The following is a 27,873-nucleotide window of genomic DNA, read 5'->3' on the forward strand; positions in this document are numbered from 1 at the left end:
TAGGAAGGAGGAGGATACAGCTGTGGTAATATAGTAACTAGGAAGGAGGAGGAGGATACAGCTGTGGTAATATAGTAACTAGGCAGGAGGAGGAGGATACAGCTGTGGTAATATAGTAACTAGGCAGGATGGGGAGGATACAGCTGTGGTAATGTAGTAACTAGGCAGGAGGAGGAGGATACAGCTGTGGTAATATAGTAACTAGGAAGGAGGAGGAGGATACAGCTGTGGTAATATAGTAACTAGGCAGGATGGGGAGGATACAGAGGTGGTAATATAGTAACTAGGAAGGAGGAGGAGGATACAGCTGTGGTAATATAGTAACTAGGCAGGATGGGGAGGAAACAGAGGTGGTAATATAGTAACTAGGAAGGAGGAGGAGGAGGATACAGCTGTGGTAATATAGTAACTAGGCAGGATGGGGAGGATACAGCTGTGGTAGTATACTAAATAGGCAGTATGGAGAGGATACAGCTGTGGTAATGTACTAAATAGGCAGGAGGAGGAGGAGGATACCACCCTGAACTCACAAAAGATGATGATGTCTAATAAATAACCACTAACCAGCTCACTGCGCCGGACAGGATATAGCTAACCATTTATGGAATAACCAATCACAGTATTACATGTATACTCTTTGTCACTTGAAACTCCACCTATAATGAAGGAACATATAATCAATGTGAAACTAAATAAAGGGGAGTATACTTCTATCTCAGCTGAGAGAGAAGGCAATACCGACTATTTGTGTCTGGTGTTTTCTCCTCGTCGCTAGCACTCAGCTTTATTCAATTTGGACAGGGATAGTCACTTGGGAATAAGGTGGATGAAAGGGTAAAATTCACCTTATCACCACCAATTTGTTATTAGTCAGGGCTGCATTCTATACACATGGCTGTGGCAGACACTCACCTTTTAGATCCAGTGCAATGAGGCGTGGGGTGTAAGTCTCAACCCCACGCAGGGTCACCCCTCGGCGGAAGAGGACGTCACTGCATATCTCACACTCCTGGCTCTGGGAAGACTCCGCCTCCTGTTATACAGAATTATATGTGAGATGCTCCGCCCAACTGATTCTCCACAACTAGTGACTACAACATGGTGAATAGATTTAGCATTTAACCCCTCCCCCAACATTCTTCTTGGCCCTTTATACCATCCTCTACCTCTAGGGGAACCCCTCCACTCTCCAATATCAAACTCCCAGAAATTACTGCTGCAAAGATTAAAGCCCCCCCTCCCCCTCTATGTCTGCACTGTGCAAAATACAAAGGGAGCAACAATGAAAAGGGTAACGGAGAGGATCCCACCACCACTCATCATACAGGAGATCCCACCACCACCGCTCCTCATCATCATACAGGAGATCCCACCACCTCTCCTCATCATACAGGAGATCCCACCACCACTCATCATACAGGAGATCCCACCACCACCGCTCATCATCATACAGGAGATCCCACCACCACCACTGCTCCTCATCATCATACAGGAGATCCCAACACCACCACCGCTCCTCATCATCATACAGGAGATCCCACCACCGCTCCTCATGATACAGGAGATCCCACCACCACCACCGCTCCTCATCATACAGGAGATCCCACCACCTCTCCTCATCATACAGGAGATCCCACCACCACCTCTCCTCATCATACAGGAGATCCCACCACCACCTCTCCTCATCATACAGGAGATCCCACCACCTCTCCTCATCATACAGGAGATCCCACCACCTCTCCTCATCATACAGGAGATCCCACCACCTCTCCTCATCATACAGGAGATCCCACCACCTCTCCTCATCATACAGGAGATCCCACCACCACCACCTCTCCTCATCATACAGGAGATCCCACCACCACCACCTCTCCTCATCATACAGGAGATCCCACCACCACCACCTCTCCTCATCATACAGGAGATCCCACCACCACCACCTCTCCTCATCATACAGGAGATCCCACCACCACCACCTCTCCTCATCATACAGGAGATCCCACCACCACCTCTCTTCATCATACAGGAGATCCCACCACCACCTCTCTTCATCATACAGGAGATCCCACCACCTCTCCTCATCATACAGGAGATCCCACCACTTCTCCTCATCATACAGGAGATCCCACCACCACCTCTCCTCATCATACAGGAGATCCCACCACCACCACCTCTCCTCATCATACAGGAGATCTCACCACCACCTCTCCTCATCATACAGGAGATCTCACCACCACCTCTCCTCATCATACAGGAGATCCCACCACTTCTCCTCATCATACAGGAGATCCCACCACCTCTCCTCATCATACAGGAGATCCCACCACCACCTCTCTTCATCATACAGGAGATCCCACCACCACCACCTCTCCTCATCATACAGGAGATCCCACCACCACCTCTCCTCATCATACAGGAGATCCCACCACCTCTCCTCATCATACAGGAGATCCCACCACCACCTCTCTTCATCATACAGGAGATCCCACCACCACCACCTCTCCTCATCATACAGGAGATCCCACCACCACCTCTCCTCATCATACAGGAGATCCCACCACCACCACCTCTCCTCATCATACAGGAGATCCCACCACCACTTCTCCTCCTCATACAGGAGATCCCACCACTTCTCCTCATCATACAGGAGATCCCACCACTTCTCCTCATCATATAGGAGATCCCACCACCACCACCTCTCCTCATCATACAGGAGATCCCACCACCACCTCTCCTCATCATACAGGAGATCCCACCACTTCTCCTCATCATACAGGAGATCCCACCACTTCTCCTCATCATACAGGAGATCCCACCACCACCACCTCTCCTCATCATACAGGAGATCCCACCACCACTTCTCCTCATCATACAGGAGATCCCACCACCTCTCCTCATCATACAGGAGATCCCACCACTTCTCCTCATCATACAGGAGATCCCACCACCTCTCCTCATCATACAGGAGATCCCACCACCACTCATCATACAGGAGATCCCACCACCTCTCCTCATCATACAGGAGATCCCACCACCTCTCCTCATCATACAGGAGATCCCACCACCACCACCTCTCCTCATCATACAAGAGATCCCACCACCACCTCTCCTCATCATACAGGAGATCCCACCACCTCTCCTCATCATACAGGAGATCCCACCACCTCTCCTCATCATACAGGAGATCCCACCACCTCTCCTCATCATACAGGAGATCCCACCACCTCTCCTCATCATACAGGAGATCCCACCACCTCTCCTCATCATACAGGAGATCCCAACCACCTCTCCTCATCATACAGGAGATCCCACCACCTCTCCTCATCATACAGGAGATCCCACCACCTCTCCTCATCATACAGGAGATCCCACCACCTCTCCTCATCATACAGGAGATCCCACCACCTCTCCTCATCATACAGGAGATCCCACCACCTCTCCTCATCATACAGGAGATCCCACCACCACCACCTCTCCTCATCATACAGGAGATCCCACCACCACCTCTCCTCATCATACAGGAGATCCCACCACCTCTCCTCATCATACAGGAGATCCCACCACCACCACCTCTCCTCATCATACAGGAGATCCCACCACCACCTCTCCTCATCATACAGGAGATCCCACCACCTCTCCTCATCATACAGGAGATCCCACCACCACCACCTCTCCTCATCATACAGGAGATCCCACCACCACCTCTCTTCATCATACAGGAGATCCCACCACCACCTCTCTTCATCATACAGGAGATCCCACCACCACCACCTCTCCTCATCATACAGGAGATCCCACCACCTCTCCTCATCATACAGGAGATCCCACCACCACCTCTCCTCATCATACAGGAGATCCCACCACCACCTCTCCTCATCATACAGGAGATCCCACACCTCTCCTCATCATACAGGAGATCCCACCACCACCTCTCCTCATCATACAGGAGATCCCACCCACCACCTCTCTTCATCATACAGGAGATCCCACCACCACCACCTCTCCTCATCATACAGGAGATCCCACCACCTCTCCTCATCATACAGGAGATCCCACCACCACCTCTCCTCATCATACAGGAGATCCCACCACCACCTCTCCTCATCATACAGGAGATCCCACCACCACCTCTCCTCATCATACAGGAGATCCCACCACCACCTCTCCTCATCATACAGGAGATCCCACCACCACCTCTCCTCATCATACAGAGATCCCACCACCACCTCTCCTCATCACTCAGCTGCTCCCACCACCTCTCCTCATCATACAGGAGATCCCACCACCACCTCTCCTCATCATACAGGAGATCCCACCACCACCACCTCTCCTCATCATACAGGAGATCCCACCACCTCTCCTCATCATACAGGAGATCCCACCACCACCACCTCTCCTCATCATACAGGAGATCCCACCACCTCTCCTCATCATACAGGAGATCCCACCACCACTCTCCTCATATACAGGAGATCCCCACCACCCACCTCTCCTCATCATACAGGAGATCCACACCCACCTCTCCCATCATACAGGAGATCCCCAACCCCACCTCCCACTCATCATACAGGAGATCCCACACCACCACCTCTCCTCATCATACAGGAGATCCCACCACCACCACCTCTCCTCATCATACAGGAGATCCCACCACCTCTCCTCATCATACAGGAGATCCCACACCACCCACCTCTCCTCATCATACAGGAGATCACCAACCACCTCTCCTCATCATACAGGAGATCCCACCACCTCTCCTCATCATACAGGAGATCCCACCACACCACTCTTCCTCATCATACAGGAGATCCACCACCACCACTCTCCTCATATACAGGAGATGACCCACACTTCTCCTCATCATACAGGAGATCCCACCACCTTCTCCTCATCATACAGGAGATCCCACCACCTCTCCTCATCATACAGGAGATCCCACCACCACCTCTCCTCATCATACAGGAGATCCCACCACCTCTCCTCATCATACAGGAGATCCCACCACCACCTCTCCTCATCATACAGGAGATCCAACCACCACCTCTCCTCATCATACAGGAGATCCCACCACCACCTCTCCTCATCATACAGGAGATCCCACCACCTCTCCTCATCATACAGGAGATCCCACCACCACCTCTCCTCATCATACAGGAGATCCCACCACCGCTCCTCATCATACAGGAGATCCCACCACCACCACCTCTCCTCATCATACAGGAGATCCCACCACTTCTCCTCATCATACAGGAGATCCCACCACTTCTCCTCATCATACAGGAGATCCCACCACCACTCATCATACAGGAGATCCCACCACCTCTCCTCATCATACAGGAGATCCCACCACCACCACCGCTCCTCATCATACAGGAGATCCCACCACCACCACCTCCCCTCATCATACAGGAGATCCCACCACCACCTCTCCTCATCATACAGGAGATCCCACCACCACCACCTCTCCTCATCATACAGGAGATCCCACCACCACCTCTCCTCATCATACAGGAGATCCCACCACTTCTCCTCATCATACAGGAGATCCCACCACCTCTCTCATCATACAGGAGATCCCACCACCTCTCCTCATCATACAGGATGATCCCCACCACCACCTTCCTCATCATACAGGAGATCCCCACCACCTCTCCTCATCATACAGGAGAGTCCCACCACCACTCCATCATACAGGAGATCCCACCACCTCTCCTCATCATACAGAGATCCCACCACCACCACCGCTCCTCATCATACATGAGACCCACCACCACCTCTCCTCATCATACAGGAGATCCCACCACCTCTGCTTCACATCATACAGGGAGATTCCCGACCACCTCTCCTTCATCATACAGGAGGATCCCACCACCTCTCCTCATCATACAGGAGATCCCACAACCTCATTCCTCATCTACAGGAGATCCCACCACCTTCCCTCATCATACAGGAGATCCCACACACCTCTCCTCATCATACAGGAGATCCACCACCACCACCTCTCCTCATCATACAGGAGATCCCACCACCACCACCTCTCCTCATCATACAGGAGATCCCACCACCTCTCCTCATCATACAGGAGATCCCACCACCTCTCCTCATCATACAGGAGATCCCACCACCTCTCCTCATCATACAGGAGATCCCACCACCACCTCTCCTCATCATACAGGAGATCCCACCACCACCTCTCCTCATCATACAGGAGATCCCACCACCACCTCTCCTCATCATACAGGAGATCCCACCACCTCTCCTTATCATACAGGAGATCCCACCACCACCTCTCCTCATCATACAGGAGATCCCACCACCACCACCACCACCTCTCCTCATCATACAGGAGATCCCACCACCTCTCCTCATCATACAGGAGATCCCACCACTTCTCCTCATCATACAGGAGATCCCACCACCACCACCTCTCCTCATCATACAGGAGATCCCACCACCACCTCTCATCATCATACAGGAGATCCCACCACCACCTCTCCTCATCATACAGGAGATCCCACCACCACCACCTCTCCTCATCATACAGGAGATCCCACCACCTCTCCTCATCATACAGGAGATCCCACCACCACCTCTCCTCATCATACAGGAGATCCCACCACCACCTCTCCTCATCATACAGGAGATCCCACCACCTCTCCTCATCATACAGGAGATCCCACCACCACCTCTCCTCATCATACAGGAGATCCCACCACCACCTCTCTTCATCATACAGGAGATCCCACCACCACCACCTCTCCTCATCATACAGGAGATCCCACCACCTCTCCTCATCATACAGGAGATCCCACCACCACCTCTCCTCATCATACAGGAGATCCCACCACCACCTCTCCTCATCATACAGGAGATCCCACCACCACCTCTCCTCATCATACAGGAGATCCCACCACCACCTCTCCTCATCATACAGGAGATCCCACCACCACCTCTCCTCATCATACAGGAGATCCCACCACCACCTCTCCTCATCATACAGGAGATCCCACCACCACCTCTCCTCATCATACAGGAGATCCCACCACCTCTCCTCATCATACAGGAGATCCCACCACCACCTCTCCTCATCATACAGGAGATCCCACCACCACCACCTCTCCTCATCATACAGGAGATCCCACCACCTCTCCTCATCATACAGGAGATCCCACCACCACCACCTCTCCTCATCATACAGGAGATCCCACCACCTCTCCTCATCATACAGGAGATCCCACCACCACCTCTCCTCATCATACAGGAGATCCCACCACCACCTCTCCTCATCATACAGGAGATCCCACCACCACCTCTCCTCATCATACAGGAGATCCCACCACCACCACCTCCCCTCATCATACAGGAGATCCCACCACCACCACCTCCCCTCATCATACAGGAGATCCCACCACCACCACCTCTCCTCATCATACAGGAGATCCCACCACCACCACCTCTCCTCATCATACAGGAGATCCCACCACCTCTCCTCATCATACAGGAGATCCCACCACCACCACCTCTCCTCATCATACAGGAGATCCCACCACCTCTCCTCATCATACAGGAGATCCCACCACCTCTCCTCATCATACAGGAGATCCCACCACCTCTCCTCATCATACAGGAGATCCCACCACTTCTCCTCATCATACAGGAGATCCCACCACTTCTCCTCATCATACAGGAGATCCCACCACCTCTCCTCATCATACAGGAGATCCCACCACCACCACCTCTCCTCATCATACAGGAGATCCCACCACCACCACCTCTCCTCATCATACAGGAGATCCCACCACCACCACCTCTCCTCATCATACAGGAGATCCCACCACCTCTCCTCATCATACAGGAGATCCCACCACCACCTCTCCTCATCATACAGGAGATCCAACCACCACCTCTCCTCATCATACAGGAGATCCCACCACCACCTCTCCTCATCATACAGGAGATCCCACCACCTCTCCTCATCATACAGGAGATCCCACCACCACCACCTCTCCTCATCATACAGGAGATCCCACCACCTCTCCTCATCATACAGGAGATCCCACCATCCATTATAGACGGCTCCTCCTCACCTGCAGGTTCCACCAGTGCGCCCCCACGTGGTTAGCATAGTGTCCCAGCTGCAGTGTCACCACCTCCCCGCACCGCCCGGCCATGTGTCCCCCTCACTGTCTGCACCGAGGACAAGGCCGCAGAACGTAACCATGACAGCCGGGCCGCCTCACCCCTAATTGGCGAGCGTCGCGTCAATCATGCGTACGTAACCCCGCCTACACGCTGTTCCGTGACGTCGCAGTTCATAGCGCACGCGCATTTCCCGCTTAGTTAGTGTCGCCGCACAGGAGCAGGACGCCATGTTACTGGTTATCATAGAGCGGTGAAAGTAGATGAATCTGCGCATGTCAGGCGGCATCATCCTCCTACAGCAAGAAGAGACATGACACGCCCCCAATAGTATGCAGGAGCCCCCTCCCATAGTAATACAGAAGGGGACCCCAGACCGGACCCCCAAATACAAGAGACCCCAGACCGGACCCCCAAATACTAGAGACCCCAGACCGGACCCCGAGATACTAGAGACCCCATACCGGACCCCGAGATACTAGAGACCCCAGACCGGACCCCGAGATACTAGAGACCCCAGACCGGACCCCAAAATACAAGAGACTCCAGACCGGACCCCCAAATACTAGAGACCCCAGACCGGACCCCCAAATACTAGAGACCCCAGACCGGACCCCAAAATACAAGAGACTCCAGACCGGACCCCCAAATACTAGAGACCCCAGACCGGACCCCCAAATACTAGAGACCCCAGACCGGACCCCCAGATACTAGAGACCCCAGACCGGACCCCCAAATACAAGAGACCCCAGACCGGACCCCCAAATACAAGAGACCCCAGACCGGACCCCCAAATACTAGAGACCCCAGACCGGACCCCGAGATACTAGAGACCCCAGACCGGACCCCAAAATACAAGAGACTCCAGACCGGACCCCCAAATACTAGAGACCCCAGACCGGACCCCAAAATACAAGAGACTCCAGACCGGACCCCCAAATACTAGAGACCCCAGACCGGACCCCCAAATACTAGAGACCCCAGACCGGACCCCCAAATACTAGAGACCCCAGACCGGACCCCCAGATACTAGAGACCCCAGACCGGACCCCAAATACTAGAGACCCCAGACCGGACCCCCAAATACAAGAGACCCCAGACCGGACCCCAAAATACTAGAGACCCCAGACCGGACCCCCAAATACTGGAGACCCCATACCGGACCCCCAAATACTAGAGACCCCAGACCGGACCCCAAAATACAAGAGACTCCAGACCGGACCCCCAAATACTAGAGACCCCAGACCGGACCCCCAAATACTAGAGACCCCCATACCGGACCCCCAGATACTAGAGACCCCAGACCGGACCCCCAAATACAAGAGACCCCAGACCGGACCCCCAAATACAAGAGACCCCAGACCGGACCCCCAAATACTAGAGACCCATACCGGACCCCGAAATACAAGAGACCCCAGACCGGACGACAAAATACAAGAGACTCCAGACCGGACCCCCAAATACTAGAGACCCCATACCGGACCCCCAGATACTAGAGACCCCAGACCGGACCCCAAAATACTAGAGACCCCAGACCGGACCCCCAAATACTAGAGACCCCAGACCGGACCCACAAATACTAGAGACCCCAGACCAGACCCCCAGATACTAGAGACCCCAGACCGGACCCCAAAATTCAAGAGACCCCAGACCGGACCCCCAAATACTAGAGACCCCAGACCGGACCCCCAAATACTAGAGACCCCAGACCGGACCCACAAATACTAGAGACCCCATACCGGACCCCTAGATACTAGAGACCCCAGACCGGACCCCCAAATACTAGAGACCCCAGACCGGACCCCCAGATACTAGAGACCCCAGACCGGACCCACAAATACTAGAGACCCCAGACCGGACCCCCAGATACTAGAGACCCCAGACCGGACCCCAAAATACAAGAGACCCCAGACCGGACCCCCAAATACTCAAAAATACACGCCAATACTCAATACTCAAATACACGCCAAAATACTAGAGACCCCAGATACTAGATACCCCAGACCGGACCCCAAAATACTACAGACCCCAGACCCACCCCAAAATACTAGAGACCCTGAGACTGGACCCCAAAATACTAGAGACCCTGAGACTGGACCCCAAAATACTAGAGACACCAGACCGGACCCTAAAATACTAGAGACCCCAGACCGGACCCTAAAATACTAGAGACCCCAGACCGGACCCCAAAATACTAGAGACCCCAGACCGGACCCCAAAATACTAGAGACCCCAGATACTAGAGACCCCAGACCGGACCCCAAAATACTACAGACCCCAGACCCACCCCAAAATACTAGAGACCTCAGACCGGACCCCAAAATGCTAGAGACCCCAGATACTAGAGACCCCAGACCGGACCCCAAAATACTAGAGACCCCAGACCGGACCCCCAAATACTAGAGACCCCAGACCGGACCCCAAAATACAAGAGACTCCAGACCGGACCCCCAAATACTAGAGACCCCAGACCGGACCCCCAAATACTAGAGACCCCATACCGGACCCCCAGATACTAGAGACCCCAGACCGGACCCCCAAATACAAGAGACCCCAGACCGGACCCCCAAATACAAGAGACCCCAGACCGGACCCCCAAATACTAGAGACCCATACCGGACCCCGAAATACAAGAGACCCCAGACCGGACGACAAAATACAAGAGACTCCAGACCGGACCCCCAAATACTAGAGACCCCAGACCGGACCCCCAAATACTAGAGACCCCAGACCGGACCCACAAATACTAGAGACCCCATACCGGACCCCCAGATACTAGAGACCCCAGACCGGACCCACAAATACTAGAGACCCCAGACCGGACCCCCAAATACTAGAGACCCCAGACCGGACCCACAAATACTAGAGACCCCAGACCAGACCCCCAGATACTAGAGACCCCAGACCGGACCCCAAAATTCAAGAGACCCCAGACCGGACCCCCAAATACTAGAGACCCCAGACCGGACCCCCAAATACTAGAGACCCCAGACCGGACCCACAAATACTAGAGACCCCATACCGGACCCCTAGATACTAGAGACCCCAGACCGGACCCACAAATACTAGAGACCCCAGACCGGACCCCCAGATACTAGAGACCCCAGACCGGACCCACAAATACTAGAGACCCCAGACCGGACCCCCAGATACTAGAGACCCCAGACCGGACCCCAAAATACAAGAGACCCCAGACCGGACCCCCAAATACTCAAAAATACACGCCAATACTCAATACTCAAATACACGCCAAAATACTAGAGACCCCAGATACTAGATACCCCAGACCGGACCCCAAAATACTACAGACCCCAGATACTAGATACCCCAGACCCACCCCAAAATACTAGAGACCCTGAGACTGGACCCCAAAATACTAGAGACCCTGAGACTGGACCCCAAAATACTAGAGACACCAGACCGGACCCTAAAATACTAGAGACCCCAGACCGGACCCCAAAATACTAGAGACCCCAGATACTAGAGACCCCAGACCGGACCCCAAAATACTAGAGACCCCAGATACTAGAGACCCCAGACCGGACCCCAAAATACTAGAGACCCCAGATACTAGAGACCCCAGACCGGACCCCAAAATACTAGAGACCCCAGACCGGACCCCAAAATATTAGAGACCCCAGACCGAACCCCAAAATACTAGTGACCCCAGACCAGACCCCAAACCGCCAAATCCAAGAGACCCCAAACCAGACCCCCAGATACTAAAGACCCCAGACCGGATCCCCAGACACTAGAGACCCTAGACTGGACCCCCAAATATCAGAGACCCCAGACCAAACCCCAAATACTAGAGACCCCAGACCCCCAGATACTAGAGACCCCAGACCGGACCCCCAGATACTAGAGTCCCCAGACCGGATCCCAAATACTAGAGACCCCAGACTGGACCCTCAGATACTAGAGACTAGTGATGAGCGAATAGTGAAATATTCCATACTTCGAAAATCGATTCGAATAGATCCTGATATTCAACTATTTGAACAAATATCGAATCCTATTATAGTCTATGGGAGAAAAATCCTTGGGACCTAGAAATCAATATCTGACCACTAGGAGGCGACCAAGTGCCCAATGAAACCTCAGGAAATGATGGCGACACCTATGGGACAGCAGGGGACGCATGCCTGGGTGTATATAGGACAGCAGGGGAAGCATGCCTGGGTACATATAGGACAGCGGGGGAAGCATGCCTGGGTACATATAGGACAGCGGGGGAAGCATGCCTGGGTGTATATAGGACAGCAGGGGAAGCATGCCTGGGTACATATAGGACAGCAGGGGAAGCATGCCTGGGTGTATATAGGACAGCAGGGGAAGCATGCCTGGGTGTATATAGGACAGCAGGGGAAGCATGCCTGGGTACATATAGGACAGCAGGGGAAGCATGCCTGGGTACATATAGGACAGCAGAGGAAGCATGCCTGGGTGTATATAGGACAGCAGGGGAAGCATGCCTGGGTACATATAGGACAGCAGGGGAAGCATGCCTGGGTACATATAGGACAGCAGGGGAAGCATGCCTGGGTGTATATAGGACAGCAGGGGAAGCATGCCCGGGTGTATATAGGACAGCAGGGGAAGCATGCCTGGGTACATATAGGACAGCGGGGGAAGCATGCCTGGGTACATATAGGACAGCAGGGGAAGCATGCCTGGGTACATATAGGACAGCAGGGGAAGCGTGCCTGGGTACATATAGGACAGCGGGGAAGCATGCCTGGGTGTATATAGGACAGCAGGGGAAGCATGCCTGGGTGTATATAGGACAGCAGGGGAAGCATGCCTGGGTACATATAGGACAGCAGGGGAAGCATGCCTGGGTGTATATAGGACAGCGGAGGAAGCATGCCTGGGTACATATAGGACAGCAGGGGAAGCATGCCTGGGTACATATAGGACAGCAGGGGAAGCATGCCTGGGTACATATAGGACAGCAGGGGGAAGCATGCCTGGGTGTATATATGACAGCAGGGGAAGCATGCCTGGGTACATATAGGACAGCAGGGGGAAGCATGCCTGGGTGTATATATGACAGCAGGGGAAGCATGCCTGGGTACATATAGGACGGCAGGGGAAGCATGCCTGGGTACATATAGGACAGCAGGGGAAGCATGCCTGGGTACATATAGGACAGCAGGGGGAAGCATGCCTGGGTGTATATAGGACAGCAGGGGGAAGCATGCCTGGGTGTATATAGGACAGCAGGGGAAGCACGCCTTGGGTACATATAGGACAGCAGGGGAAGCATGCCCGGGTACATATAGGACAGCAGGGGAAGCATGCCCGGGTACATATAGGACAGCAGGGGAAGCATGCCTGGGTACATATAGGACAGCAGGGGAAGCATGCCTGGGTACATATAGGACAGCAGGGGGAAGCATGCCTGGGTGTATATAGGACAGCAGGGGAAGCACGCCTGGGTGTATATAGGACAGCGGGGGAAGCATGCCTGGGTGTATATAGGACAGCGGGGGAAGCATGCCTGGGTACATATAGGACAGCGGGGGAAGCATGCCTGGGTGTATATAGGACAGCAGGGGAAGCACGCCTGGGTGTATATAGGACAGCGGGGGAAGCATGCCTGGGTGTATATAGGACAGCGGGGGAAGCATGCCTGGGTACATATAGGACAGCGGGGGAAGCATGCCTGGGTACATATAGGACAGCAGGGGAAGCATGCCTGGGTGTATATAGGACAGCAGGGGAAGCATGCCTGGGTGTATATAGGACAGCAGGGGAAGCATGCCTGGGTGTATATAGGACAGCAGGGGAAGCATGCCTGGGTGTATATAGGACAGCAGGGGAAGCATGCCTGGGTACATATAGGACAGCAGGGGAAGCATGCCTGGGTGTATATAGGACAGCAGGGGAAGCATGCCTGGGTGTATATAGGACAGCAGGGGAAGCATGCCTGGGTACATATAGGACAGCAGGGGAAGCATGCCTGGGTGTATATAGGACAGCAGGGGAAGCATGCCTGGGTACATATAGGACAGCGGGGGAAGCATGCCTGGGTGTATATAGGACAGCAGGGGAAGCATGCCTGGGTACATATAGGACAGCAGGGGAAGCATGCCTGGGTACATATAGGACAGCAGGGGAAGCATGCCTGGGTGTATATAGGAGAGCAGGGGAAGCATGCCTGGGTACATATAGGACAGCAGGGGAAGCATGCCTGGGTACATATAGGACAGCAGGGGGAAGCATGCCTGGGTACATATAGGACAGCAGGGGAAGCATGCCTGGGTGTATATAAGACAGCAGGGGAAGCATGCCTGGGTACATATAGGACAGCAGGGGAAGCATGCCTGGGTACATATAGGACAGCAGGGGAGGCATGCCTGGGTGTATATAGGACAGCAGGGGAAGCATGCCTGGGTGTATATAGGACAGCAGGGGAAGCATGCCTGGGTACATATAGGACAGCAGGGGAAGCATGCCTGGGTACATATAGGACAGCAGGGGAAGCATGCCTGGGTACATATAGGACAGCAGGGGAAGCATGCCTGGGTGTATATAGGACAGCGGGGGAAGCATGCCTGGGTACATATAGGACAGCAGGGGAAGCATGCCTGGGTACATATAGGACAGCGGGGGGAAGCATGCCTGGGTACATATAGGACAGCAGGGGAAGCATGCCTGGGTACATATAGGACAGCAGGGGAAGCATGCCTGGGTACATATAGGACAGCAGGGGAAGCATGCCTGGGTGTATATAGGACAGCAGGGGAAGCATGCCTGGGTGTATATAGGACAGCAGGGGAAGCATGCCTGGGTACATATAGGACAGCAGGGGAAGCATGCCTGGGTGTATATAGGACAGCAGGGGAAGCATGCCTGGGTACATATAGGACAGCAGGGGAAGCATGCCTGGGTGTATATAGGACAGCAGGGGAAGCATGCCTGGGTGTATATAGGACAGCAGGGGAAGCATGCCTGGGTACATATAGGACAGCAGGGGAAGCGTGCCTGGGTGTATATAGGACAGCAGGGGAAGCACGCCTGGGTGTATATAGGACAGCAGGGGAAGCATGCCTGGGTACATATAGGACAGCAGGGGAAGCATGCCTGGGTACATATAGGACAGCAGGGGAAGCATGCCTGGGTACATATAGGACAGCAGGGGAAGCATGCCTGGGTACATATAGGACAGCAGGGGAAGCATGCCTGGGTGTATATAGGACAGCAGGGGAAGCATGCCTGGGTGTATATAGGACAGCAGGGGAAGCATGCCTGGGTACATATAGGACAGCAGGGGAAGCATGCCTGGGTGTATATAGGACAGCAGGGGAAGCATGCCTGGGTACATATAGGACAGCAGGGGAAGCATGCCTGGGTGTATATAGGACAGCAGGGGAAGCATGCCTGGGTACATATAGGACAGCGGGGGAAGCATGCCCGGGTACATATAGGACAGCGGGGGAAGCATGCCTGGGTGTATATAGGACAGCAGGGGAAGCATGCCTGGGTACATATAGGACAGCAGGGGAAGCATGCCTGGGTACATATAGGACAGCAGGGGAAGCATGCCTGGGTGTATATAGGACAGCAGGGGAAGCATGCCTGGGTACATATAGGACAGCAGGGGAAGCATGCCTGGGTACATATAGGACAGCAGGGGAAGCATGCCAGGGTACATATAGGACAGCAGGGGAAGCATGCCTGGGTACATATAGGACAGCAGGGGAAGCATGCCTGGGTACATATAGGATAGCAGGGGAAGCATGCCTGGGTGTATATAGTACAGCAGGGGAAGCATGCCTGGGTGTATATAGGACAGCAGGGGAAGCATGCCTGGGTACATATAGGATAGCAGGGGAAGCATGCCTGGGTGTATATAGTACAGCAGGGGAAGCATGCCTGGGTACATATAGGACAGCAGGGGAAGCATGCCAGGGTACATATAGGACAGCAGGGGAAGCATGCCTGGGTACATATAGGACGGCAGGGGAAGCATGCCTGGGTACATATAGGATAGCAGGGGAAGCATGCCTGGGTGTATATAGGACAGCAGGGGAGGCATGCCTGGGTGTATATAGGACAGCGGGGGAAGCATGCCTGGGTGTATATAGGACAGCAGGGGAAGCATGCCTGGGTACATAAAGGACAGCAGGGGAAGCATGCCTGAGTGTATATAGGACAGCAGGGGAAGCATGCCTGGGTGTATATAGGACAGCAGGGGAAGCATGCCTGGGTGTATATAGGACAGCAGGGGAAGCATGCCTGGGTGTATATATGACAGCAGGGGAAGCATGCCTGGGTACATATAGGACAGCAGGGGAAGCATGCCTGGGTACATATAGGACAGCAGGGGAAGCATGCCTGGGTACATATAGGACAGCAGGGGAGGCATGCCTGGGTGTATATAGGACAGCAGGGGAAGCATGCCTGGGTGTATATAGGACAGCGGGGGAAGCATGCCTGGGTGTATATAGGACAGCGGGGGAAGCATGCCTGGGTGTATATAGGACAGCGGGGGAAGCATGCCTGGGTGTATATAGGACAGCAGGGGAAGCATGCCTGGGTACATATAGGACAGCAGGGGAAGCATGCCTGGGTACATATAGGACAGCAGGGGAAGCATGCCTGGGTACATATAGGACAGCAGGGGAAGCATGCCTGGGTACATATAGGGCAGCAGGGGAAGCATGCCTGGGTACATATAGGACAGCAGGGGAAGCATGCCTGGGTGTATATAGGACAGCAGGGGAAGCATGCCTGGGTATATATAGGACAGCAGGGGAAGCATGCCCGGGTACATATAGGACAGCAGGGGAAGCATGCCTGGGTACATATAGGACAGCAGGGGAAGCATGCCTGGGTACATATAGGACAGCGGGGGAAGCATGCCTGGGTATATATAGGACAGCAGGGGAAGCATGCCCGGGTGTATATAGGACAGCAGGGGAAGCATGCCTGGGTACATATAGGACAGCAGGGGAAGCATGCCTGGGTACATATAGGACAGCAGGGGAAGCATGCCTGGGTGTATATAGGACAGCAGGGGAAGCATGCCTGGGTACATATAGGACAGCGGGGGAAGCATGCCTGGGTGTATATAGGACAGCGGGGGAAGCATGCCTGGGTACATATAGGACAGCAGGGGAAGCATGCCTGGGTGTATATAGGACAGCAGGGGAAGCATGCCTGGGTATATATAGGACAGCAGGGGAAGCATGCCTGGGTACATATAGGACAGCGGGGGAAGCATGCCTGGGTGTATATAGGACAGGAGGGGAAGCATGCCTGGGTGTATATAGGACAGCAGGGGAAGCATGCCTGGGTACATATAGGACAGCAGGGGAAGCATGCCTGGGTACATATAGGACAGCGGGGGAAGCATGCCTGGGTACATATAGGACAGCAGGGGAAGCATGCCTGGGTACATATAGGACAGCAGGGGGAAGCATGCCTGGGTACATATAGGACAGCAGGGGAAGCATGCCTGTGTGTATATAGGACAGCAGGGGAAGCATGCCTGGGTGTATATAGGACAGCAGGGGAAGCATGCCCGGGTGTATATAGGACAGCAGGGGAAGCATGCCTGGGTACATATAGGACAGCGGGGGAAGCATGCCTGGGTGTATATAGGACAGGAGGGGAAGCATGCCTGGGTGTATATAGGACAGCAGGGGAAGCATGCCTGGGTACATATAGGACAGCAGGGGAAGCATGCCTGGGTACATATAGGACAGCGGGGGAAGCATGCCTGGGTGTATATAGGACAGCAGGGGAAGCATGCCTGGGTACATATAGGACAGCAGGGGAAGCATGCCTGGGTACATATAGGACAGCAGGGGAAGCATGCCTGGGTACATATAGGACAGCAGGGGAAGCATGCCTGGGTACATATAGGACAGCAGGGGAAGCATGCCTGGGTACATATAGGACAGCAGGGGGAAGCATGCCTGGGTACATATAGGACAGCAGGGGAAGCATGCCTGTGTGTATATAGGACAGCAGGGGAAGCATGCCTGGGTGTATATAGGACAGCAGGGGAAGCATGCCTGGGTGTATATAGGACAGCAGGGGAAGCATGCCTGAGTGTATATAGGACAGTAGGGGGGGGGATAGTGATAGACAGTAGTATAGGGGGGGGATAGTGATAGACAGTAGTATAAGGGGGGGATAGTGATAGACAGTAGTATAAGGGGGGGATAGTGATAGACAGTAGTATAGGGGGGGGATAGTGATAGACAGTAGTATAAGGGGGGATAGTGATAGACAGTAGTATAAGGGGGGGGATAGTGATAGACAGTAGTATAAGGGGGGATAGTGATAGACAGTAGTATAAGGGGGGATAGTGATAGACAGTAGTATAAGGGGGGATAGTGATAGACAGTAGTATAAGGGGGGATAGTGATAGACAGTAGTATAAGGGGGGGATAGTGATAGACAGTAGTATAAGGGGGGGGATAGTGATAGACAGTAGTATAAGGGGGGATAGTGATAGACAGTAGTATAAGGGGGGGATAGTGATAGACAGTAGTATAAGGGGGGATAGTGATAGACAGTAGTATAAGGGGGGGGGGATAGTGATAGACAGTAGTATAAGGGGGGATAGTGATAGACAGTAGTATAAGGGGGGGATAGTGATAGACAGTAGTATAAGGGGGGATAGTGATAGACAGTAGTATAAGGGGGGATAGTGATAGACAGTAGTATAAGGGGGGGATAGTGATAGACAGTAGTATAAGGGGGGATAGTGATAGACAGTAGTATAAGGGGGGGGGATAGTGATAGACAGTAGTATAAGGGGGGGATAGTGATAGACAGTAGTATAAGGGGGGATAGTGATAGACAGTAGTATAAGGGGGGATAGTGATAGACAGTAGTATAAGGGGGGGGGGGATAGTGATAGACAGTAGTATAAGGGGGGCATTGATAGACAGTAGTATAAGGGGGGGATAGTGATAGACAGTAGTATAAGGGGGGGATAGTGATAGACAGTAGTATAAGGGGGGGATAGTGATAGACAGTAGTATAAGGGGGGATAGTGATAGACAGTAGTATAAGGGGGGATAGTGATAGACAGTAGTATAAGGGGGGGATAGTGATAGACAGTAGTATAAGGGGGGGATAGTGATAGACAGTAGTATAAGGGGGGGATAGTGATAGACAGTAGTATAAGGGGGGGATAGTGATAGACAGTAGTATAAGGGGGGGGGATAGTGATAGACAGTAGTATAAGGGGGATAGTGATAGACAGTAGTATAAGGGGGGGATAGTGATAGACAGTAGTATAAGGGGGGACAGTGATAGACGGTAGTATAAGGGGGGATAGTGATAGACAGTAGTATAAGGGGGGATAGTGATAGACAGTAGTATAAGGGGGGATAGTGATAGACAGTAGTATAAGGGGGGATAGTGATAGACAGTAGTATAAAGGGGGGGATAGTGATAGACAGTAGTATAAGGGGGGGATAGTGATAGACAGTAGTATAAGGGGGGATAGTGATAGACAGTAGTATAAGGGGGGATAGTGATAGACAGTAGTATAAGGGGGGGATAGTGATAGACAGTAGTATAAGGGGGGGATAAGGGGCATGATAGACAGTAGTATAAGGGGGGGATAGTGATAGACAGTAGTATAAGGGGGGGGGATAGTGATAGACAGTAGTATAAGGGGGGATAGTGATAGACAGTAGTATAAGGGGGGGGGGATAGTGATAGACAGTAGTATAAGGGGGGGATAGTGATAGACAGTAGTATAAGGGGGGGATAGTGATAGACAGTAGTATAAGGGGGGATAGTGATAGACAGTAGTATAAGGGGGGGATAGTGATAGACAGTAGTATAAGGGGGGATAGTGATAGGACAGTAGTATAAGGGGGGATAGTGATAGACCAGTAGTATAAGGGGGGGGATAGTAATAGACAGTAGTATAAGGGGGGGATAGTGATAGACAGTAGTATAAGGGGGGATAGTGATAGACAGTAGTATAAGGGGGGATAGTGATAGACAGTAGTATAAGGGGGGATAGTGATAGACAGTAGTATAAGGGGGGATAGTGATAGACAGTAGTATAAGGGGGGATAGTGATAGACAGTAGTATAAGGGGGGATAGTGATAGACAGTAGTATAAGGGGGGGATAGTGATAGACAGTAGTATAAGGGGGGGGATAGTGATAGACAGTAGTATAAGGGGGGGATAGTGATAGACAGTAGTATAAGGGGGGGGATAGTGATAGACAGTAGTATAAGGGGGGGATAGTGATAGACAGTAGTATAAGGGGGGGATAGTGATAGACAGTAGTATAAGGGGGGGGATAGTGATAGACAGTAGTATAATGGGGGATAGTGATAGACAGTAGTATAAGGGGGGGATAGTGATAGACAGTAGTATAAGGGGGGATAGTGATAGACAGTAGTATAAGGGGGGATAGTGGATAGACAGTAGTATAAGGGGGGGATAGTGATAGACAGTAGTATAAGGGGGGTTTAGTGATAGACAGTAGTATAAGGGGGGATAGTGATAGACAGTAGTATAAGGGGGGGATAGTGATAGACAGTAGTATAAGGGGGGGGATAGTGATAGACAGTAGTATAAGGGGGGGATATTGATAGACAGTAGTATAAGGGGGGGGGATAGTGATAGACAGTAGTATAAAGGGGGGGATAGTGATAGACAGTAGTATAAGGGGGGGGGATAGTGATAGACAGTAGTATAAGGGGGGATAGTGATAGACAGTAGTATAAGGGGGGGGATAGTGATAGACAGTAGTATAAGGGGGGGGATAGTGATAGACAGTAGTATAAGGGGGGGATAGTGATAGACAGTAGTATAAGGGGGATAGTGATAGACAGTAGTATAAGGGGGGGATAGTGATAGACAGTAGTATAAGGGGGGGATAGTGATAGACAGTAGTATAAGGGGGGATAGTGATAGACAGTAGTATAAGGGGGGATAGTGATAGACAGTAGTATAAGGGGGATAGTGATAGACAGTAGTATAAGGGGGGGATAGTGATAGACAGTAGTATAAGGGGGGATAGTGATAGACAGTAGTATAAGGGGGGGGATAGTGATAGACAGTAGTATAAGGGGGGGGGGATAGTGATAGACAGTAGTATAAGGGGGGGGGATAGTGATAGACAGTAGTATAAGGGGGGGGGATAGTGATAGACAGTAGTATAAGGGGGGATAGTGATAGACAGTAGTATAAGGGGGGGGGGATAGTGATAGACAGTAGTATAAGGGGGGATAGTGATAGACAGTAGTATAAGGGGGGGATAGTGATAGACAGTAGTATAAGGGGGGGGATAGTGATAGACAGTAGTATAAGGGGGGGATAGTGATAGACAGTAGTATAAGGGGGGATAGTGATAGACAGTAGTATAAGGGGGGATAGTGATAGACAGTAGTATAAGGGGGGATAGTGATAGACAGTAGTATAAGGGGGGGATAGTGATAGACAGTAGTATAAGGGGGGGGATAGTGATAGACAGTAGTATAAGGGGGGGGATAGTGATAGACAGTAGTATAAGGGGGGATAGTGATAGACAGTAGTATAAGGGGGGGGATAGTGATAGACAGTAGTATAAGGGGGGGATAGTGATAGACAGTAGTATAAGGGGGGGATAGTGATAGACAGTAGTATAAGGGGGGGGGATAGTGATAGACAGTAGTATAAGGGGGGGATAGTGATAGACAGTAGTATAAGGGGGGATAGTGATAGACAGTAGTATAAGGGGGGATAGTGATAGACAGTAGTATAAGGGGGGATAGTGATAGACAGTAGTATAAGGGGGGATAGTGATAGACAGTAGTATAAGGGGGGATAGTGATAGACAGTAGTATAAGGGGGGGATAGTGATAGACAGTAGTATAAGGGGGGGGGATAGTGATAGACAGTAGTATAAGGGGGGGTAGTGATAGACAGTAGTATAAGGGGGGGGGATAGTAATAGACAGTAGTATAAGGGGGGGATAGTGATAGACAGTAGTATAAGGGGGGATAGTGATAGACAGTAGTATAAGGGGGGATAGTGATAGACAGTAGTATAAGGGGGGGGATAGTGATAGACAGTAGTATAAGGGGGGGATAGTGATAGACAGTAGTATAAGGGGGGGATAGTGATAGACAGTAGTATAAGGGGGGCATTGATAGACAGTAGTATAAGGGGGGATAGTGATAGACAGTAGTATAAGGGGGGATAGTGATAGACAGTAGTATAAGGGGGGATAGTGATAGACAGTAGTATAAGGGGGGGTAGTGATAGACAGTAGTATAAGGGGGGATAGTGATAGACAGTAGTATAAGGGGGGATAGTGATAGACAGTAGTATAAGGGGGGATAGTGATAGACAGTAGTATAAGGGGGGATAGTGATAGACAGTAGTATAAGGGGGGGATAGTGATAGACAGTAGTATAAGGGGGGGGGGGATAGTGATAGACAGTAGTATAAGGGGGGGATAGTGATAGACAGTAGTATAAGGGGGGATAGTGATAGACAGTAGTATAAGGGGGGATAGTGATAGACAGTAGTATAAGGGGGGATAGTGATAGACAGTAGTATAAGGGGGGATAGTGATAGACAGTAGTATAAGGGGGGGGGGATAGTGATAGACAGTAGTATAAGGGGGGGATAGTGATAGACAGTAGTATAAGGGGGGATAGTGATAGACAGTAGTATAAGGGGGGGGATAGTGATAGACAGTAGTATAAGGGGGGGATAGTGATAGACAGTAGTATAAGGGGGGGATAGTGATAGACAGTAGTATAAGGGGGGATAGTGATAGACAGTAGTATAAGGGGGGATAGTGATAGACAGTAGTATAAGGGGGGATAGTGATAGACAGTAGTATAAGGGGGGGATAGTGATAGACAGTAGTCTAAGGGGGCGGATAGTGATAGAAGTAGTATAAGGGGGATCGTGATAGACAGTAGTATAAGGGGGGGGGGATAGTGATAGACAGTAGTATAAGGGGGGGGATAGTGATAGACAGTAGTATAAGGGGGGGATAGTGATAGACAGTAGTATAAGGGGGGATAGTGATAGACAGTAGTATAAGGGGGGGGGATAGTGATAGACAGTAGTATAAGGGGGGGATAGTGATAGACAGTAGTATAAGGGGGGGATAGTGATAGACCAGTAGTATAAGGGGGGGATATGTGATAGACAGTAGTATAAGGGGGGATAGTGATAGACAGTAGTATAAGGGGGCATTGATAGACAGTAGTATAAGGGGGGATAGTGATAGACAGTAGTTAAGGGGGGGGTGATAGTGATAGACCAGTAGTATAAGGGGGGGATAGTGATAGACAGTAGTATAAGGGGGGGGGATAGTGATAGACAGTAGTATAAGGGGGGCATTGATAGACAGTAGTATAATATGGAGTCACTTGCTGTACTCTGATGCAAGATGTCGGAGGGCCTCCTGCTCCAACATGGTGCCCCCATCCTATACCACTCCCAGATTCTGGTCTGTAATGGTCCTGATGTATTGACCTCTCTCAGGTCTTGTAATTGTGGTTTTGTTTGGACAGGAAACAGCAGGAAACATTCTAAGTTCAGCTGTCATTTTTTTCGTGATCCATTGTATCAAATTCCCTGTTTAATGTATATGATACAATGTTTTGACCACTTATCCAGTAAAGCTAAATCATTGTCATATTACACACCTGTAACCAGTCTCTGCTCAGAATACACACTATTAACCACAACCCCCGATATATATCCTTCACCAGCCACAAATCTACTCAACTATCCAGAGATTTAGCCAAATTTTCTCAAATTCAGTGATTTAAACTAACTTGATGCTTATAGATATTTTTCCAGGAGAAAGAACAACGCGTCTTCGAGGAACATCCAGATGTTATACCCATCCCAGATGTTGAAGAAGCAACTGCAACTATGTATGCTGATTTCCCAGTCTCAGATGATTCCAAAGAATCCAAAAGCCTGAAGTCAATGAACAAAGAAGCGCAGCCACCCCCATATATCTCATATTAGACAAGATTAGACCAGAATTGGACTTTTGACTTTTATTTGTATAAGCCCCTTAAGAGGTAGCCTACCTGCTAGAGATGGGTTGTCCCTAATGTGATGAAGACCTCAGAGCACACACACTGTGGGGCAGATTGTTAGCCTTCTGACCTAGCAATAAAGGTCATTTGCTTTTGATAATGGCTTCAAAGTGGGGACTGATAAGGATGTGATATTCTGTATATATAGTGCAGCCATTACAATATGGCGCTGACCTTCTAAACAAGTAGAGATATTTACACTCCTTATAGCTTACGTTAGTCACACTAGTGCTACGTAACTAACTTCTATTGTACCTCAGCCAATAAAGTACTGACACCAGCCTTAGTAGAAGTATACACGCCCCCAGGGTATATAAACTGGCCGCCATCTGCGAATAAAGGAGATCCATCTTAACCATCATTGTGTCAGGGTGTTTGATTCTCAGTGCGCACTATAAACTTATAACTTATAATTTGGAGCAGACAGTCAATATGACAGCACTCCTTATGTGCATCCATAACACATTAACCCCATGAGTGTGCTGCCGTAGGACGACGAGGAAATTAATATATATATATATATATATATATATATATATATATATATATATATATATACACACACACTCACCGGCCACTTTATTAGGTACACCATGCTAGTAACGGGTTGGACCCCCTTTTGCCCTCAGAACTGCCCCAATTCTTGGTGGCATAGATACAACAAGGTGCTGGAAGCTTCCTCAGAGATTTTGGTCCATAGTGACATGATGACATCACACAGTTGCCGCAGATTTGTCGGCTGCACATCCATGATGCCAATCTCCCGCTCCACCACATCCCAAAGATGCTCTATTGGATTGAGATCTGGTGACTGTGGAGGCCATTGGAGTACAGTGACCTCATTGTCATGTTCAAGAAACCAGTCTGAGATGATTCTAGCTTTATGACATGGCGCATTATCCTGCTGAAAGTCGCCATCAGATGTTGGGTCCATTGTGGTCATAAAGGGATGGACATGGTCAGCAACAATACTCAGGTAGGCTGTGGCGTTGCAACCATGCTCAATTGGTACCAAGGGGCCCAAGAGTGCCAAGAAAATATTCCCCACACCATGACACCACCACCACCAGCCTGAACCGCTGATACAAGGCAGGATGGATCCATGCTTTCATGTTGTTGGCGCCAAATTCTGACCCTACCATCCGAATGTCGCAGCAGAAATCGAGACTCATCAGACCAGGCAACGTTTTTCCAATCTTCTACTGTCCAATTTTGATGAGCTTGTGCAAATTGTAGAAAAAAAAAAGGAAAAAAAAAAAAAATTTGGTCAGCTCTCCTAGAACACTGTTCACACTAGGCAGGAGCACGTTGCCATGGCTGAAATTGCAAACACACAAAAACACAGAAAATAGGATTAGTCCTTACCGGTAAGCCGGTTTCTTCGAACCTTCACGACGGCACCATAGGAGGATGGGTTGTACCCTAGGGACAGGAAAAAGCACGAGAGGTTAAAAGCCCCTCCCCTTCCCTCCAGCACCAGTGTCTTTATAACAGTACCTTAGCACCACGTGAGTATCATACATTATATATATAATACTAGGGAGGGTAACTGGTGCCGTCGTGAAGGTTCGAAGAAACCGGCTTACCGGTAAGGACTAATCCTATTTTCTCTCCTCACCTTCACGACGGCACCATAGGAGTAATACCAACAATTACCTTTAGGGAGGGACTACAGCCTGAAGAACCCTGCGTCCGAAGGACAGGTCTTCGTTACTTTGTAGTTGTAGCCGGTAGTGTTTCATAAACGTGTGAGGAGACGACCATGTCGCTGCTCTGCAGATCTGTTCTATAGAGACAGATGCTCTTTCAGCCCAGGTGGTTGATACTGATCTTGTAGAATGGGCTCGTATATTAATAGGAGATGGAAGATTCTGCGATTGGTATGCCTGTATAATGGCGCTCCTTATCCATCTTGCAATGGTACTTTTGGATGACTTCTTCCCCTTATTTCTCCCCTGAAATTGTAGGAAGAGATTTTCGTCTATCCGCCATGGGGCGGTTGTCTCAATATATTTCAGGACTATTCTTCTGACATCTAATGTCGGAAATTTCCTCTCTAAGTGATTTTCGGGGTTTGGACAAAAAGAGGGGAGTATGACGTCCTGGGACTTGTGGAAGTTGGAAACCACTTTAGGTAGAAAAGAGGGATCGGTCTTCAGAACTATCCGATCCTCTGAGATCGTACAATAAGGTTGTCGTGTAGTCAAAGCCTGTATTTCGCCTATTCTTCTAGCTGAACAGATAGCTACGAGGAAGACGGTTTTGTAGGAGAGGAACTTCAGATTTGTCTCATCTAAGGGTTCAAATGGGGTTCCTGTAAGTCCTTCCAATACGACGTTTAGATCCAGGGCCGGACTGGGACTGAAAAGCAGCCCTGGCAAACACCCCACCAGCCCACATACAAGTCTCCCTGCACCCATTGCACCAACTGTGCCATGTAGAAAATTTTTCAGATATAATCAGATACCAGGTGTGCGCAGTATTATCACCCTACAGACTATATAAGAGTATACAGATGTGATCAGAAACAAAATACTGAACAATTATAGATTATCTGTTTGCTCTCCTGTCATCTGTCTTATAATTCATACTAATAAAAGCCACAGTATTCTGCCCTGTAAAGTATTCTTTAGGAAAAGCAGAGCCCCAGGAGAGTTTCATCTTATGGCCATGTTCACGCAACATATGTTTAGCATAAATCACAAATTGCAACAACGGCCGTGATTTATGCGAAAACATACTTTGTGTTGGAATGAATAGAATGCTGGCCGGAGCATATACACACATTGAATAGCGGCCACATGCCAGTTCACACAATGGAGCGTGCGGCTCTGGCTGCATGCTTCATTGTGTGCAGCGGTGAATTGGGATGTGGGGCACATGGGTGCCCCCGCATCTGAATTCACCAGAAATGAAGATCAGCAGTAACACCGGCCGTTCTGTGACCCGCCCAGATTACAGAATGGCCGGTGTTATACCATGTGTGAACATGGCCTAAAGTTACACTACTGAAATAATTCAGGGGCATCTTTCCTCCCTACCTTTGTATTGTGCAGTTCCCCTGTTTTTCTTCCTGGAAATGGTTTCCTGGTCCCCAATACACTGACCCATCCAATCATCACTGACAGTATCAGACTGTGGGGACACATCTTATTAAGCAGAGGATGTCAGTCAGGCCTGGGATACATAGAGTGTTATAGAATGTTCTATTCTTGTGTCACTCTCCATGTAGACCCGGCCTGAGAGAACAACACCAAGCTCTAATGTAGGACTCTCCAGAATTGTTACCTCATGGGGGGCACAGATATTCCCTATAACAGAGGTCAGGAGAGCGGAGAGCGGCCGGGGACTCACAGGTGACGTCTTCTCTCATCTGAGTCACTCTCCTATCCCAGATCATTAAGGAATGACCCCAGACCCCTAAAAAAATGAATATTGGCTGGTGTAAACTGCCCACAGCAACCAATCACAGCTCCTCTTACATTGTACCAGAGTTGAAAGCTGAGCTGTGATTGGCTGTTATGGGCAGTTTACACCAGTTGTATATTTACACCCTTTCATAAATCTTCCCCAATAACTACACAGTTTAACACCTCTTAACCCTATTCTTTATAGTGCACCAACTCCCTACCTGAGGTTGAAATGCACTATAAAGGATGGGGGGGAGCAAATAACACCGCCATA

General features: G+C 50.6%; 1 protein-coding gene across 1 annotated transcript in view; it reads right to left on the minus strand.

Moving 5' to 3' along the window:
- The window catches only part of MSTO1 (misato mitochondrial distribution and morphology regulator 1), a 30,081-nt gene extending 21,835 nt beyond the window's left edge, over window positions 1-8,246 (minus strand). Inside the window, exons 1-2 of the mRNA XM_069950721.1 lie at window positions 8,088-8,246; window positions 913-1,033 (exon numbers count right to left, since the gene is read on the minus strand). Of these exons, the coding sequence (XP_069806822.1) occupies window positions 913-1,033; window positions 8,088-8,171 (205 nt within the window). The 5' untranslated portion in view covers window positions 8,172-8,246. The remainder of the gene's footprint in view (window positions 1-912; window positions 1,034-8,087) is intronic.
- Between the last annotated feature and the right edge of the window lie 19,627 nt (window positions 8,247-27,873).

This window comes from Dendropsophus ebraccatus, chromosome 13 (assembly GCF_027789765.1).
Source record: "Dendropsophus ebraccatus isolate aDenEbr1 chromosome 13, aDenEbr1.pat, whole genome shotgun sequence".
In the NCBI taxonomy this organism is placed as follows: domain Eukaryota; kingdom Metazoa; phylum Chordata; class Amphibia; order Anura; family Hylidae; genus Dendropsophus; species Dendropsophus ebraccatus.